Source organism: Theobroma umbraticum, unplaced genomic scaffold (genome assembly GCF_002168275.2).
Source record: "Theobroma umbraticum cultivar Fairchild unplaced genomic scaffold, ASM216827v3 scaffold_95.0, whole genome shotgun sequence".
In the NCBI taxonomy this organism is placed as follows: domain Eukaryota; kingdom Viridiplantae; phylum Streptophyta; class Magnoliopsida; order Malvales; family Malvaceae; genus Theobroma; species Theobroma umbraticum.
In genome coordinates, this window is record NW_018397257.1 from 8856345 (window position 1) to 8871218 (window position 14874).

Here is a 14874-nt window from a genome sequence, read left to right on the forward strand (position 1 = left end):
CTTGTCTCGTTGTGCAACCAACCAGTCAGGTTCACTTCTACTTGGATTGCTTAAATCCAAGCGATGGGCACCTTGATACCATAACAGACCTCAATCAAAATTAAGTGGCTCATTATTAAGTATAATCTCCTATGACAAACAGAAAATACCTTCTTTTGTATATACTGCAACAACGCTATCTGATATGTTCTGCAAAGCCCTGTAGTAGAAGAATCAAGGATGAATCAGTAAAATGTAATAGAAAGTTTGTATTACATTTCTTTTCTATTGGAAACAAAAAGGAAAAAGGGTTCAAGAGTGTTAGTTTCTTCACCCTCCAGCAATCCATGGGTCACGTAGTCCATTGGAGAAAATGATGCTGCTTGCAAAATTTCCCAGTACAGATTTTATGTCCTGAAAATTTTTTATTGAAAAATTGCTTTGAGTTTATTGTCAGAATAGGAAGAAATTGTGATGGGCCAATAAGTGCCTCTGAAGAAATAAAGTGGAGCTTACATGGCCTCCAAATTCTGTTATGATCCAATGAGGCTTTGGAGATACTCCAAAAATCTCCAGTCAGGTTCTGGTGTAGTTTTCTAAATAAAAAGGTGATGCTTGGAACATTGTATCATTCTCACCATGTCCAATTGGCATTACCATCTCAGTACAAGTCTGAAAGATGCAGAAAATGTTCCAATTATGAAAGCTTGAGTCATGTTCCGAAATTATTTGCAGAAAATTTTATGCCTGAATTTGAGATAAGTCGCCTTCACAAAAGCTAAGCCTTATACTCCCATTAAACGCTCATAATGATTATGAGTACTATGAACAGCTAAATTACCTGCCAAAACCAGCCACTGCCGTTGTTTGGTTTGATTTCAATTACATTATCGCATGAGCCTCCTGATCCGAAGAAGCTAGCATTAAGCCCTCTAACAACTTTGTCAAGAATATCAGTTCCTCCTGCTGGTGCTCCATCAATGGCGTTACATGTATCACTCACTAAGTTATATGGAGGATTGTCACTTTGAGCTGAAAATACATACACAAATCCTAAATAGCTCTTGAGCTCTTCAGAGGAGTACAAAGGCCTTTAAATTTGGGCAGACAGGGAGAAGGAGAAAATAACAGTAAGTTGTCAATGTCAATCAACCATGGACTATATATATAAGTTCAGATTCAAAAGCTCTCCTCAATTTAGACGCAAGAATTGAAGATATTGCTGAGGTTCATTAGGCCATTTGGCTGCGCTGCAACTTTGTCAATTTCAAACCAAGACTGTCTTATAGTGTTGCAACAATTCTCACTTGTTTCGTGCGTAACACAAGAAGAGTATAGCACGAGTAGACAAAGCAAGTAATAAACCATTTAAATTTCTTGTTACAATTTCTTACTCTAAAATCCCTGGTAACAACCATATGATAGCCATTTTGAGGAGTAACGTCGACAAAGTAGAGAATTGGAGCAGATGATGCCAAGGCACCAATGGCAATATGGGGATATTTAAGGCGAAACCACGATGCAAGCAGTAAGTGATATGAAAATGTAATTAGTTTTTTGAAATGTGTAAATATTTTTGAGTGGGAACCGTTTTTGAAATGCAACATACTTCCACCGTAAGATCCTCCAATGGCTATTACTGGGCAGTTTTCTGCTGATAAGTTTCTCTTGAGTTCTATTGTCAACTCCGCATAGTCTGCTAAAGCTTGTGATGAGCTGAAGAACCCCAGTGTTGAGGCATTTTGGCCTGCTATCTGTTTATATACAAATGGCATTGAATCTCCATAATACCGATGCTGTAATATTGAATCATTAACGTATCAGTTGCAGTGCAAAGTGAACTCGGTCATCACTATTTTCTAACTGTTATAACTGAAAGATACTAACCCTTCGTTTTTTTTTTTTTTTGGTCTAACTCCAACCATAAAGAAGCCAGAAAGATCACATGATTCGTCCAGTACAGAAGTAATGACGTACCTCTATATATAGAAGCAGACCTCTAAAGCGAGAAGCAAGATCAAATATGAATCCAGCACTGATAGCAACTCCGTCTATCCAGGCCTCGTCACCCAGTGTAGACAAAGATGGGCGAAATCGTATTTGCCCACCCCGGTACTTGGAGTTCGGGATATTTTTCTGTTGGAAGATAAGATAGCTCTCATATTTGTAGTTGAAATAATTTAATTTTTTTTTTTAATAATTGAGGAAAGGGAGATTTGAATTTCTTTATATAGGAATTATGTTTTAATTAATGAGTCAAATAGTCATATTGAAAGGATCTAATATTTTTTCATAGTAATATGTCACGAATTCTGGTGGGAGGACTGAGTCTGTCTTTGTCATCATGGATCTGTCCAGCGCGCCATGCCTCATTGCCCAAGGATACGCAGCTGACAAGCAAACTGTTGGGAGCAGAAGAAGCACTTGCGAAAACTGAAGTAACAGTCTTTGTGCCTCCATCATCTATGGAACTTTAGCTACTTAGAGTTTTGAGAAATAAGGTGCTCTGAACCATTGTTATTGTGCCTTTATTGCTTAGATTTTTTTTGTTGTATGCTACGTGATTCACTATGTCGGCGACTATGCAGATTGGTATTTGGATGGAAGATTCTTCTGCGACGCTTTTGGATGGCCTTTCTTTGCTACCGGCTGGCTTAGCAATTATCTATAAACTAAAATCTGAAAGTTCTTGTTTGAAAACAAAATTCTTTAGCAGACGATGTACAAATTATGCCTGATTTAATTTGTCTCCTGGCCAGAAAAAAAAAAAACAATTCATTTTGACAGAGAAAACAGAATACAACCAACAGAACTCAACTAATTAAAAAAAAACACAAAGACCAGCTCAATTTATTGAAACCAATTCCTGATACCTCTGTAAATTGGCACAATTCCCCAGTTGCTCTCTTTAGCTTTTTCCGGCTTAAATTAATGAACAAAATACTCTTTTCCTAGATTTGTAGAATTATAGTTTTCATATAATATGTTTCTGCTAAATTGCTAACTTCTTTGATTGCTTCTTCTCGTTTCGCATTGAAAGAGCGGCTAAGTCCCAATTAGTTTTATGAACCATCCTCTACATCTTGTTCAAACTACCACATTGTGTGACAACAGATTGTGATTCCGCTTCAGCTCTCGCTGCAAATCATAGCACTTATTTCATTGGAGACTTTTTTTTTCTTTTTGAGTTCAAGATATTATACCACATAAACCAACCGCCAAAAAAAAGGTTAATTACACTTTCCAATAATTACATGGGACTATAATACAGAAGTTACCACTAACTGAAGCACGGCACCATTCAAGAAAGAAAAAGAACAAAAGGGGTGAAGGAAAGAAAGAATCATGAATTTCACCTGCACGAGCGAGCACAAAATATGCACCTAAAGGACAACCCCAAAAATTGTGCAAGCAAAAGCACGCACACCCACACATCACACATGCACACTTATAGGCATGCATCACAAACTTAACTTGCAGCTGTAGTACATAATATACACCGCATTCGAGGACCACCAGCCTGGCTATCGTCATCTTCGTCGTCGTCATCCTCACCATCATTATCATACTCATATAGACCCTGAGAGGTGGCTCCACTCCCTTTTTGGCTGCTATTAGCGTAGGTCGAGTCCATCAAGCAAGTCGTGTGATAAGCATGACAGCAAAAGAACACGACAACTGATACATTTTGTATTGAGAAAGGATCAAAACACATGCAACATCTTCCGCCACCCCTAGTTTTAGACTTAACCTCCATGTTTCTCACACTCAGTGTTTTCTCTATTGCTTGAGAAGTTCTACTTGCGTCCCTCTTGGCTCGAGCATCGTCTTCTTCAATGCTCAAGCAAACTGCACGTTTCGCTTCTTTGTAGTATTTAACCAACAGGTTAACACAGTCAGCCTGCATATTTCACATTTACACCAATGTCAAAGTTGATCAAATTGGAATTTCAAGTTTTACAGCCCATGTTAAGAGTAAGAGTACCTTGAGAATATCATTGCACCCATGTCTAAGAGAAGTTTCAGTTCTGTAATCAGTTATAATTTTGACTAGACGATCCCTAAGCCTGAAAATAGCATTGAAGATTAAGTCAAATTAGATAAAGTTATTCAGCTTAGATCCCTGCAATTTAATATTCTAGGTTTTATGCACCAATTGGATGCCCTTTCAGAAATCCTTGACCACATGATTTAGGGCCCAAACCAAGGCTTGAAAGATAAGGGTAGACTTCGGTTTCTGTAATTCATTATCCCAATTTGCATAAAGAAATACTTTAGCAACACAAATTTGATGACAGACTAGTGTAAGCATGGTTCATAAAGAACAATCTTGACATGTCAATCATCTAACGGCATTAAAGGTCATTTTAATGAAATATTACTACATGACAGATAGTTGGCCTTGCATGCATAGATTATGGACAGATCAATATGGTCAGATGAATACGGAGGACCAACTCAAATAAAACCAGCCCACTTCAAGATATGGCAAATGATTATAATTGCTGTATAGCAACAGGAATAAGTTAACAGGAAGTAATGATATATAAAGACAGTAAACTAATCCAAAGGCTTTTCTTCTGAGAGAAGACATGTAATGCTCAAATCAACAATAAAGTCAGTATTTTAAATCAACAGCTTCAACTTAATTTGAGATTGTTCCTAGTATGAGTTACAGACTAGAGAGTTAACCATCAGATAGATGCTAGTTCATGATGGTGAACTTCCATTGACTGCGAACCCTCTTAACGTTTTCCTTTTTCCTTTTTCTTTTTCCTAAGAAACCTTCATAATATTCAGTGGCTTCAAATTATGCGGAAATAGAAGTTCAGTGAACCCTCTAAAGTTTTCCTTTTTCCTAAGAAACCTCCATGATATTCAGTGGCCTTGAATTACTTAGAAATAGAAAATCCTGCTCAACTGCAATTTATAAATTTCCCTTGAGAAAGAAAGAATACTAACCGAGGTATCTCTAGGCCATTGGGCACCATATTTACAATATAGAGAGGGTCAAGATTGCCAACAGTATGTTCCAATAAGACACCCACCTGCCAATCAGAGAGAAAATACTAAGGAAAAATTTGAAAACAAGAAAAAGACAAATGTGACCTTCCAGTCTGCATTTTATATCATTACCATTTCAGGTTTGTGGAGGCATTGCTTAATCAATTCTTCCCAAAGATCATCATCATGCTGCATGGTCACAAATTCTACAGCCTGTGGACAATACCAACACCTTCTCTTGTTAGTGCCAATACCTAAAATTACCAGAAACACAAATAGAAATCCAGGAGCAACAGCTAAAACCAGAAAGCTCTCCAACTGAAAATGGCATAAAGTACCTCTTCAATATCTCCTAATTTATTTATGATTACAGCAAGAGCTTGTTTTGAATTTCCCATTCTTCCAAGGATGAATACTTGCTCCCTTAAAAGACCTTCTTTGACACAGATCTCATATGCCTGAGGTTGAATTTCAGCAGTGTCATTTATGCAAAATTATGATGTCATCATTATAAACTAACATTTATAGATTGTGCAAACCTTCTCCAGTGTGTAATGTTGACTACTGCGAAGAAAAGGAAGTAGCATCTTTGGATCATATTCAGCATAAAGCTCTACCTATCACAGCAAGACAAAGGCCAATGCATTATTAGATAATGCACTCAACATATAAGCAAGCACCTTACATTCATGAATGTACACACTCAGTAAAGAGCCATGAGTATTGAATGCTAGACAAGAGAATCTTCAGAAGCAATAATTAACATCTTAACAAGATATCAAAATGCAGGACAAAATGAACAAGAAACATCAACCGATAGGATCTTTTTCACTACTCTTTTCTTTTTTTTAAATTTGCATTGTTTTCTAGTACATAGAAGCTATATTACATGGACAGACTAGAGATAGGGTGCCAGACATGGGTATGTGTCCGAGATGGGTACGTCATGTTTTGGACAACTTTTCACATTAACTTTGAGGATGCAAGTGCCATACCCATATCAATTGAAGCGTCCAAAAAAGTACCAGACACAGGTACAAGCGAAGAGTCCATGTAACATAGCACAGAAGAGGTTCCCCTGATGGTCGGACCACCAAATCTATAACCTGGTTTGATTTGTGGTCCAGGTTACAGCCTTGAATTGAGCTCTTTTGATGACTGTTTATACCACTTTGGCCAGCAGCCAACTGAAACCCAGTTCAGTTGACCTGGCTGGTGTTATGTTGTCAAAACTATTAAGAACCTACTGCCATGTTGTTTCTTCACCTTTAACCACATTTAGACAAGGTGAAATGCATTTGACCTCCCCAACAACTAATGTACAGAATCTAGAAAGTTACAATAAATACCAGAAAGATTGAGAACTTTCAAAGTAAACAACACCTACAGTATTCGCAGAAAAGCTATTAAAACACCAATATAATTGTCTTATCCATACCTGCATATCATGAAAATCTTTGCCAGCATGTGGGTTTACTTCGAATAATGAATGCAGATATAAATGCAAAAAATATCCAGAATCGCACTTATTTCCAGCACTCAGAAGTTGTGAAACAACTTCAGATGGTGTAATTAAGTCCCTATTTTGGATCAACAAGGAAACTGCATGCTTACAATCTAGAATCATCAACTGGACAACCTGCAGTGCACAGGTAACAGAAAGGAGTCAAGAAATTACATTATAGAATAAGAAGAAAGTAACAACAACGTTTAGGATGTCAACTAAAAAGAAAATGAAAAACACACATCCTTATCATTTATGCAACACGGTGCAAAGAGCATATAATATTCAGTATGGACTGTAAAGATCTGAAACACATAGTCTAGTTAACTTTGGTTGAATAGCCAAATCTATTCACAGTAAAAAAAAATGTGTCAACCAAAGTAGTAAAATATTGTAAAGCATCCGTTCAGAATTTGAAAGGCTGGCCTCAAATAAAACAGGTAATCCTTTATTCTATACAAAAATAATTATTCATGAGAAAGCCAAGTAGCTCAAATATTTCACCTGCTCTTCCATAACCATACCTTTTCACGAAGAGAATCATGTAAGTTGTGCTTTTCAATGAAGTCAAATATATCTGGCTTCATGAGCTGAAAAATTCAGACAAGTAAATTCATTAAGAAACAAGCAAAGTAACATCCAACTAGAGAATGGATGGAAAACCTAGTTCCAGAAGCAATTTACATTTGACATAATTTTAAATAACAAATAAATTTGTTCGAGCACAACTTTACATAAAAACACTTACATCAGCATACAGTGCAAAAGCTTTCTCGTACTGCCCATCAATAACATACAACTCAGCAAGTGCCTATCAGGAAAAAGGATAAGACCATTCAACGTATGTAGCATCAACAGATTCAAATCACGTAAGATATTTAGAAACTGCCTTACGAACCTCTTTAAGGGCATCAGTCATTGATGAAGTATTTAACTGGGGCTCTATGGCAGAAATAACAGGCAATGCAGAATAAATGACAGGTGGCCAAGATTTAACAGTGGACAAGAGATCTTTATGATAGGATGGATTTGTTGCCAGTGCCACAAGTGCAACCTGCAGCGAAGCAACCAGGTGGCTTTCATTCGGAGTTGACACATATGAAAAACTATAAAAGCAGACTACATGAATATTTGCACACAGTTGCTTTACTGACAAACCTCATAAGCAGTATCACGCAGCCTTGGGTTCTCCGTTGGCATATATGGAACCAATACAGGAAGCTGACGAAGATGAGCAAAATGGAATACCCATCTGTCAAAAGCAACCAAATGTGAGTGATTAATAAGAAATGTATCAAAAGTGTTACGCAAAATGATTTTCAGTACCTCTCCCAAGCTGTAGCAGATCCCCGCAACAATTTGGGACACAAGGATGCAGCCTCAGCATATTTCCTTTCCACAATCAAGTGATCAAGGTATCTAGATCCAACCTACAAATAAAGCAAATAAAAGATGAAGAAATCAACAAACTAACTTTAGTAATTACATGGACAACAGAATGGAAATTATTTAGGGCAACAATTCAATCAGCAAAAAAACATATTATATAACCACATATCAAAAATAAGATATAATCACATGCAGCCGGAATCTTTCATAATAATGCAAATATTAGATATTAATTAAGAATGCCTACAGCCAGCAGCTTCACACAGTAACTCCAATCAAGTCATTACCAATACTATATACCAGAGTAAAAATAAACAAGCTTACCTCATCAAGGAGCTCACTCCGTCCCTGACCAGCCTCAACTGCTGCTAAAGCTTTTTCATGCCATCCATGTTGAAGAAGCCATGCAATGTGATCCTCAGCATCCCTAAGAGTAAAAAATGTACAGGTTTAAAATCAAGTAGAATTTGCAAAAATCATTTCAATAATACTATAGAAAATATTGGACATAAATTTTTAATACAGTACGTACAAATCCAAACTATTATCATTAAAGGTCAAAGTCCATATTAGGGGAATCATGACAGCCAAATTTAAACAAAACTCATCATGTCCTGCAAGAATGCGCCACATAATTGTCCATCTGACATAAGTTACAGTAGGGACTATTACTAAACCTTTTGCATGTCCTACAAGAATTCACCACATAATTGTTCATCCAAAGATAAATTAAAGTAATTATTTGACTATTATAACCCTTTTGTCAAGTTGGCAATCTATAATAGTACTAGAGATAATGTCTTTGATCATGTTAACACTGCCCAATGGAGGCTTATAAACTTTACCATCAGCTTGAAGGGCATGAATAGATCAATAGATGTATTTATACACCCAAGACAGATTATTTAAGTAAATTTGAAATTGTATAAGTTAGAATGCAAAACAAATAAGCAACTCCGGGAGGACAGATTATTCACAAAATCAGAATTCTTTTAGGACCTTTCTCAAAAATTGCTTTAGGATAATGAGCTACCAGGACCAAATTGACACAGTGCTATATTTCATGACAAATGTAATTAGATATTAACGCATATTACCACAGCAACCCTGATCCTTCTTCTTCTTTTTTTTTCTTTCTGACGAAAGGCAATCATAATCTTTCAAAAGCAACAAACTGAGAAAAAATTGATAGTAACCTTGGTTTTGCTATGACAACATCCTTTGGTGATACAATATAGTATATCGGTTCATCACCAGCAGCCCACTGTCCACCAGCATAACTGCTGCCTACATTCGTATGAGAAAAGCACCATAACTAATGGACTGTAAATTCTGTCAAATAACCCATAAGCTTCAAAAACAGAGATATTAACCTGAGAAGGGCGCATGAGCCAAGGAATAGTCCTTTGCTTTGTAGTGCTCAAATCCATATACAGGTAGGGCATCTGTCGCCAATTCATCATTGTTCCAAGTCACTATACGTACCTCTGGTCTCTGTGCATTCCCCTGCTTCAGTAGATTTATGCAAGGCAATGAGAATCATAACAATCACAGAAAGAAATTACCAGCACAGTATCCCACATTACTGAGAAACAATACTAGCTAATTCATTTGATACAACATTTCCCCACACAATTATTAAACTCAAGGGCAGTAAAAAATAAAGAGAAGCAAGGCCCACATATTGGATAAGATTTCTACATTAATCCCTTCAACAAACACAGTCTCAAAGTTCAAAAGAGGGCAGCAACTTAAAGTAGTTACAGCAACCACTGCCATAGCTGCTGTCAAACATAATATCACACCATCCAGAGACATTGGCATATTTGTAAAATTAGAAACAGGTAATGCATTAAAGGTAGAGCAATATAACCTCAAAAGAGGAGGGTGTAGCCAATGATGAGGAACCTATATTAATCAAAGATGTGAAAGACGCATACCTGCCGTGATGGTATTGTGCTACTAAATTCCTTCTCCCCATCTTCTTCACCAGGAATATAAGCTAGAACAACCAAAGCATCACCAAATGGAGCAATTCCTGATATATAATAGCTAGTCTGAAAAGATGCCACAATATCTACTTGATTCATGTTAGACATTGTAACCTGCCTATACGTTCCATTGGCTCCCTTGTTCAGATTTGTTCTTATCGCTGCAATCTTCACAGAGGTTCCCCAGCCAATCACCAGTAAAGTATCATCCTGAATGTGAAGTTGAGACAATAAGCAATGACCAAAATAACACTTAAGAAACAACACCATGCTTCATGAAGACTTAGGGAAGTAAAAACTTTAAAAGAAAGAATAATAAAAGAAGCGTTGCAATTGTTTAGACAACATAAGATAGTATGAAACAACTTCCAACATTTTCAAGTACAATTGTTGACTAACCTGCCAAACTAAATGCGGGAGTAAAATTTCAGGACGAGGGCTCCGTCGTGGTCTTTCTATAAATGTAATCCGCTGATCATTTGCAGCATCATAAACTTTTACACCCGCATCATTAGCCCAAGCAATGAGACTCGTTCTCCATTTCACTGCATGGATTGGACCTTCACCTGAGTGCAAAACCTACAAACACATTAATTAATAAACAACAATCAGAATTCAGAAAAACCTCCATTTTTCAAATACCTTAAGGTCGGTCAAGCAGCACAAACCTGATCCCTATAGCCAAGCCACCTTTTGGTATTAAAATATAAGTGACCAGCTAAGCCACCAGCTACAAATCTCCTGGACTTTTTTCTTGTATAATCAGGATCAAGGGCAATGGCTTTCATAGGACGATGATACTCGAATTTCAATTTCTCATCAGTAAAAAGACTATTTATAACAACAGAACCATCATCGGAGCAGCTGCCAATATATTCACCTTCTATATCAAAACTAAGGTCATTCACTGCAGCTGAATGAGCAGCAAATTCCTTAACCTAAAAACAACCAAACACAAATTTTAAACCATTAAAAAGAATTAACTAACCAGTAACTGAATGCAACTAAAAACTTTAACTTAACTAACTAAAACTACTAACAGGCAACCAAGCATTTGGCTCATTGGTCCAATTAAAAAAAAAAAACTAAAACTACTAACATTTATTAAAATTTTGAATTCACAGCAAATTTATTGAAAGCTTTAGAATAACAAAATAAAAATGAGAAATTAAGATTTGAAACGAAATAAAAGACCTAACGAGCAGAAAGAGATGAAAATTCACCTGATTTCCCAAAAAATCGAGGATATGAACGGTCCCATCGTGCGTTCCAAGTGCGATCATGCGCTCGGCGACAGCGATACACGACGCCGCATCGCTGGAAAGCAAGGAAGGGATGCTTCCTCCCATTCTTTGATACTTAAGCCTCGGCTCTTCTTCTTCTTCTTCTTCTTCCTCCTCTTCTTCTTCATCTTCTACTTCTTCGTCTTCTTCTTCTTCTTCTTCTCTCTCGTCGTCTCCATCGACGCCGTTTTCTGATGGAAACGGAGACATTTGCAGGATTTCTGGAATTGAGAAAGACAAAGAGGAAAGGGAAGGGAATGGAGGATCTGAGTCGGGTTTTGGTATAATTTCGTTTGGTTTGGGTTTAGTTAATAAACGGTTGCTATCGAATTATTTATTAGCTAGGCAACAAAGGGGCGGTGACCAATGATGGGTGCCACCTGTACTCATGTTATTGAACGACTGTGTTTTTTTCTTTTTTTCACTTTTCTTTTTTCTGGCTTTTTTTTCTCATTCTCTTCCGTTTGGGATTTTCTTATTTAGAAGGAGCATGTCACGTTGCTGTTGATGTTGATTTAAAGACATATTTTGAGTAAATCTTTAAAAGGGAGAAAAAGATTAAAATTTTTATCAAGATGTAAAATCAATTATTTTTTATATAATCAATAATAATTTATATAATCTTGCAATGGGTGCAAATACAAGCATCATAATAACAAAATATATAAATTTTACATATCCTTTCTCACAACGTTATATTAATTTTTTAATTTTAAAAAAAAAACTAAATCATAGATTTATGACACTAACTTGCCTTGACGTAATGTAATACTAATCAAAAGGACGATGAGTCAAAAGTTGAATGATGTCATGACCCATAATACGTCTTAGTAAACCATTATGTTATATAGTATGATCTTGAAATTAGTTTATAAATGTGATAAAAAGGTTTGTATGTTACATACTATTAATGTATAATACTCATATCTTATTATTTAATTATTAAATGTGATTTTATAATTATATAAACGTAAGTTAATATGAAAAAATCTTTCATACTAAATATGTTTAAATTTATGAGTATATATTTTTTATAATTTATAATTTTTTAATTTATTTATTAATAAAATACAAATATTTTGTTAAAAAATAGTATATAGATGTTGGGAATGACATATATCTAGGTCAAAGACAGCAAAATAGAAATAAAATTGAATAATCTAAATAACAATATACATTTCACCACTTACGGATCACTTTGGTAAATATTAATACAAAAATAACAATAAAAGGGTAATAAAAAATATTACTTAGCCAAGGTTCAATATACTTCAAAGAGGTGAAGAACCCAAGCCACCCAGGTGTATGATTTCCAATGATTTCACTCACAGTTGCACTTGAACTTTCAATGAGATTGTAGCTTTCAACTGTTCTTAGTGCTAGAAAAGTGGAAAACAATTGTTTTTTTCCTAGCACAATCATAGCCAAACTACATAAGAGATTTTCTTCTCAATAATTCTCTCTCAAGGGGGACTAGAAAGTTTGTTGCAGAATTTTCTATCTAGGTTTTTTTTCCTCTTTGGTTTTTTTGACAATTAGGGCTGTGTGAGGAGTAGTTAAAGATGATATTTATACTTAAGTTAAATAGCTTTTTTAATTGCAACTAAAGTCTTAATATTATAATCCTTTATAATATTGATCTACAATTTAATTAAACTTTTTTAATTAAATCATTATAAATTAAAATAAAATTAATTTACTTTATTTGATTGCAAATAAAGCTTTTATATTATAATTATTTATAATATTTGCCTGAAACTTAATTAAATTATTTTTTATTAAATCCTTTAAAAATTAAAAAAGACCTAATGTATGATTTAAATTCAACTTAATCATCACATTTCCAATTTAATTCATAATGTAATTATTGTTATGACTCATTAAGTTCCTAACATATTGAAATGGAATTCATTGAAATTATAATTAATTAATTTAAATAAATCATTTTCTTATAAATTGTTAATTCAATTTTATAAATCAAATTAACATCAGTAATGTATTATGATCATCAATTGTTAAGAGAATCAAAGTTTTATAATTTTTCAGCATCGATCTATTAGTATAATTCATTCATTCATTGTATATTTTAAGATAATAAAGAGTATTGTTAATGTTTACTTGTATTGATTTTATCTTAATTTTAGTGCGGATAAGGGTAAAGCCACCAAAGCAATGCTTAAGCTTAATTTTTATAAGCTTCTAATTTATAATAATAATATAATTAATTATATTAAAAATATATAAAAATTAAAATCATTAATAAAATATCTATTTATTCTCTTAGACTTAATAAATATCTATTTTATCTTTATTTCACATTCCTATTAATTCTTAACTATTTGACTCATTTTCATATAAAAGTCAAGATAATTAATGAAATAACATATCTTCTCACTTCTCTAATTATGTGCTTAATAAATTAAATTTTTTATCACTTTCAATTCTACAATGTATTATCTCAGTTTTTTTTTTTTTTCAATCAACGAACATTAATATATATTAATAACAACAATTTTTTCTCAATTATTTCTTATATTTCAATCAATTAACATATTTAATTATCTCTAATAACTATTTTTTATATATAAAACTAGTTATCTTTTTTCAAATTATAATATCCACTTTTAAATTCTTATTTTCTCATATGCTCTTTTTGTCTTTTAACTTGAATGTTCCGTTAAAAAATATATAGAAAGTCTATTATACAATTATTTTTATAAAGCCGTGAACCTCATTTATTGTTCATAATAAGTATTCAATAATTAGGTACTATTATTTTAATTTTTATAAACTTTTTTACTTTAACTTAAAGTTTATAGTATGTTGTTATATTGTCTATATTTTATATGATGGTTGATTTATTGAATTAAAAATTTAGCTAAAAATTTTAATAAAGTTTTTTCTTAATTTCAACAAAAAATGCCTCATTTAAATGTTTAGCTTTAGGCCTTTATGGTTATCAAACCACCTCTGTTCGTTCTTGATGTTAAATCATTAGTTACAGAGATACTTATGAAACTCTTTTCATAATATAATATTAACCAATAACTATTAGCATATATGTCCTGAATCACCTGAAATAATGATTTCTATATTGATCATTTATTTATATTCACATGCTTTATGCTACTACTAATTATATCCTAAATTGACATCATTGGTAAGAGCCATAGGGATATGATTAAATATGTAGTACTCCATATATAAAATAACTTAATATCTCAAGTTTAAGAAATATTAACACAGTTTGACACTTGAGAAATATTTGCATAGATACTAGAGTAAGATATCAAATGTATTTCTCATGTCGAGTCATATCTGATGAACTTGTTCTATGGATAAGCACCTATATTTTAATTCAAAGTATTTTTTTATTTCAATTTATGAAATCAGTTGTTTACTTCTTAAGTAAAGAATATATAATATATCAATCTTTAGGCATCATTAATGTGAAGTCTCAATAATATATCGATGAAGAACATTTAAAGAATATGCTTCAATGTATAGGAATCTCATAATTGTGACTCATTATAATTTTTTTGTAAGACATGTTAATTTCATGGACTTCACTTAATAAACTTATAACCTTTATAATTGATGTTTTTATTAATGAATGAAAACCGTTAATAATTCAATGTGAATGAAATAATTACATGTCTGAAACTAAACTTTAGTCAATTTCAATTGACTGCGGGACTCATTCTAACAATAGATATTAACAAGC

The 14874-nt window shown here is 33.7% G+C and overlaps 1 protein-coding gene and 1 pseudogene across 1 annotated transcript; both read right to left on the minus strand.

The window, feature by feature from the left end:
* LOC110412885 (uncharacterized) lies at positions 1-2154 on the minus strand (annotated as a pseudogene).
* A 1214-nt stretch (positions 2155-3368) lies between these two features.
* VPS41 (vacuolar protein sorting 41) lies at positions 3369-11472 on the minus strand. Its single transcript, XM_021423282.2, has 19 exons — positions 11091-11472; positions 10536-10805; positions 10267-10446; positions 9817-10077; positions 9250-9382; positions 9073-9163; positions 8201-8303; positions 7814-7917; positions 7646-7739; positions 7386-7541; positions 7236-7298; positions 7012-7077; positions 6422-6622; positions 5523-5600; positions 5322-5441; positions 5116-5196; positions 4942-5027; positions 3965-4046; positions 3369-3880 (listed from the first exon to the last, which is right to left on the minus strand). The coding sequence occupies exons 1-19, from the start codon at positions 11358-11360 to the stop codon at positions 3449-3451; spliced, it is 2871 nt and encodes a 956-aa protein (XP_021278957.1). The 5' UTR covers positions 11361-11472; the 3' UTR covers positions 3369-3448.
* Between the last annotated feature and the right edge of the window lie 3402 nt (positions 11473-14874).